The 994-nt window shown below is 36.7% G+C and overlaps 1 protein-coding gene across 1 annotated transcript in view; it reads left to right on the top strand.

Annotated features, from left to right (window-relative positions):
* The window catches only part of NEIL3 (nei endonuclease VIII-like 3 (E. coli)), a 65,320-nt gene that overhangs the window by 23,038 nt on the left and 41,288 nt on the right, over positions 1–994 (top strand). Inside the window, exons 2-3 of the mRNA XM_012651636.1 lie at positions 3–76; positions 351–565. Of these exons, the coding sequence (XP_012507090.1) occupies positions 3–76; positions 351–565 (289 nt within the window). The remainder of the gene's footprint in view (positions 1–2; positions 77–350; positions 566–994) is intronic.

Genomic DNA, 994 nt, shown 5'->3' with positions numbered 1-994 from the left:
AATGGAGTTTCTCCTGTCTTTGAAATACAGCTTACCAAAGATTTGATTTGTTTCTTTGACTCATCAGTAGAACTAAGGTAAAAAATAAAATGAAAGTACTTCCTCTGAAAAACTGCAGAGCTTGTTTGGGGATGTCACATGTATTAATAAATGAATGAATGAATGAAAACTCATTTTAAAGGAGCCTTCAAATAATGTAATTTGTTAAGATCTTCATTGTTTGCCTATATAACTCTTATACCCTGATTAACATAAAGTGTTTATATTTTTATACCAAAGCTCATTTTAAGTGACACTTTGTGAAATTGTAACCAGACTTATGATTAATGTGTTTTATATTTCTTTCTATGGAAACTCAATGGAGAGCCAACAGAGAATAAGAATGATGGAAGAATTAGATATATGTTCACCTAAATTTAGTTTCTCAAGAGCAGAAAGTGAAGTTAAAAAGCAGAAAGGTCGGATGCTATGTGATGTGTTAATGGATCAGAAAGTGTTGCCTGGGGTAGGGAACATCATCAAAAATGAAGCTCTCTTTGACAGTGGTCTCCACCCAGCTGTTAAAGTAGGTTATAAGTATTTTTTTAATTATTTCTCTATTTTTCAGTCCTGTGAAGGGACGAGTGTGGAGCTCTTAAGTCTGCCTTGTAGTAACGCATTCTCTTGAGGCTTCAGATGTCCTTCCTCCTGTCTTTGCTTCATGTTAACTTCTCAGCGCGTCCAACTCCGACCACCCTGCTTAAAACTGCAGCGTACGTCCCCTCCTGCCGCTCCACACTTCACGTCCTGTTTTCCTCACCCTGCTTCGCTTTTTATTTTCCCCATACCATTGATCACTTTTAGACATGATATTTACTTATTATGTTTATTGTTTAAAATCTGTCCCCTCCTGTTAGAATGCAATCTCCGAAGAGCACAAGGTATCTATTTTTGAACACCCATATCCAAAAAATTGGCCCTCTGTGTATGCGGGTTTCACATCCTGTGAATATTA

Source organism: Propithecus coquereli, unplaced genomic scaffold (assembly GCF_000956105.1).
Source record: "Propithecus coquereli isolate 6110/MARCELLA unplaced genomic scaffold, Pcoq_1.0 Scaffold36, whole genome shotgun sequence".
Lineage (NCBI taxonomy): Eukaryota > Metazoa > Chordata > Mammalia > Primates > Indriidae > Propithecus > Propithecus coquereli.
The sequence above is the reverse complement of the archived record's forward strand: the minus strand, read 5'-3'. Positions and strand labels throughout refer to the sequence as shown.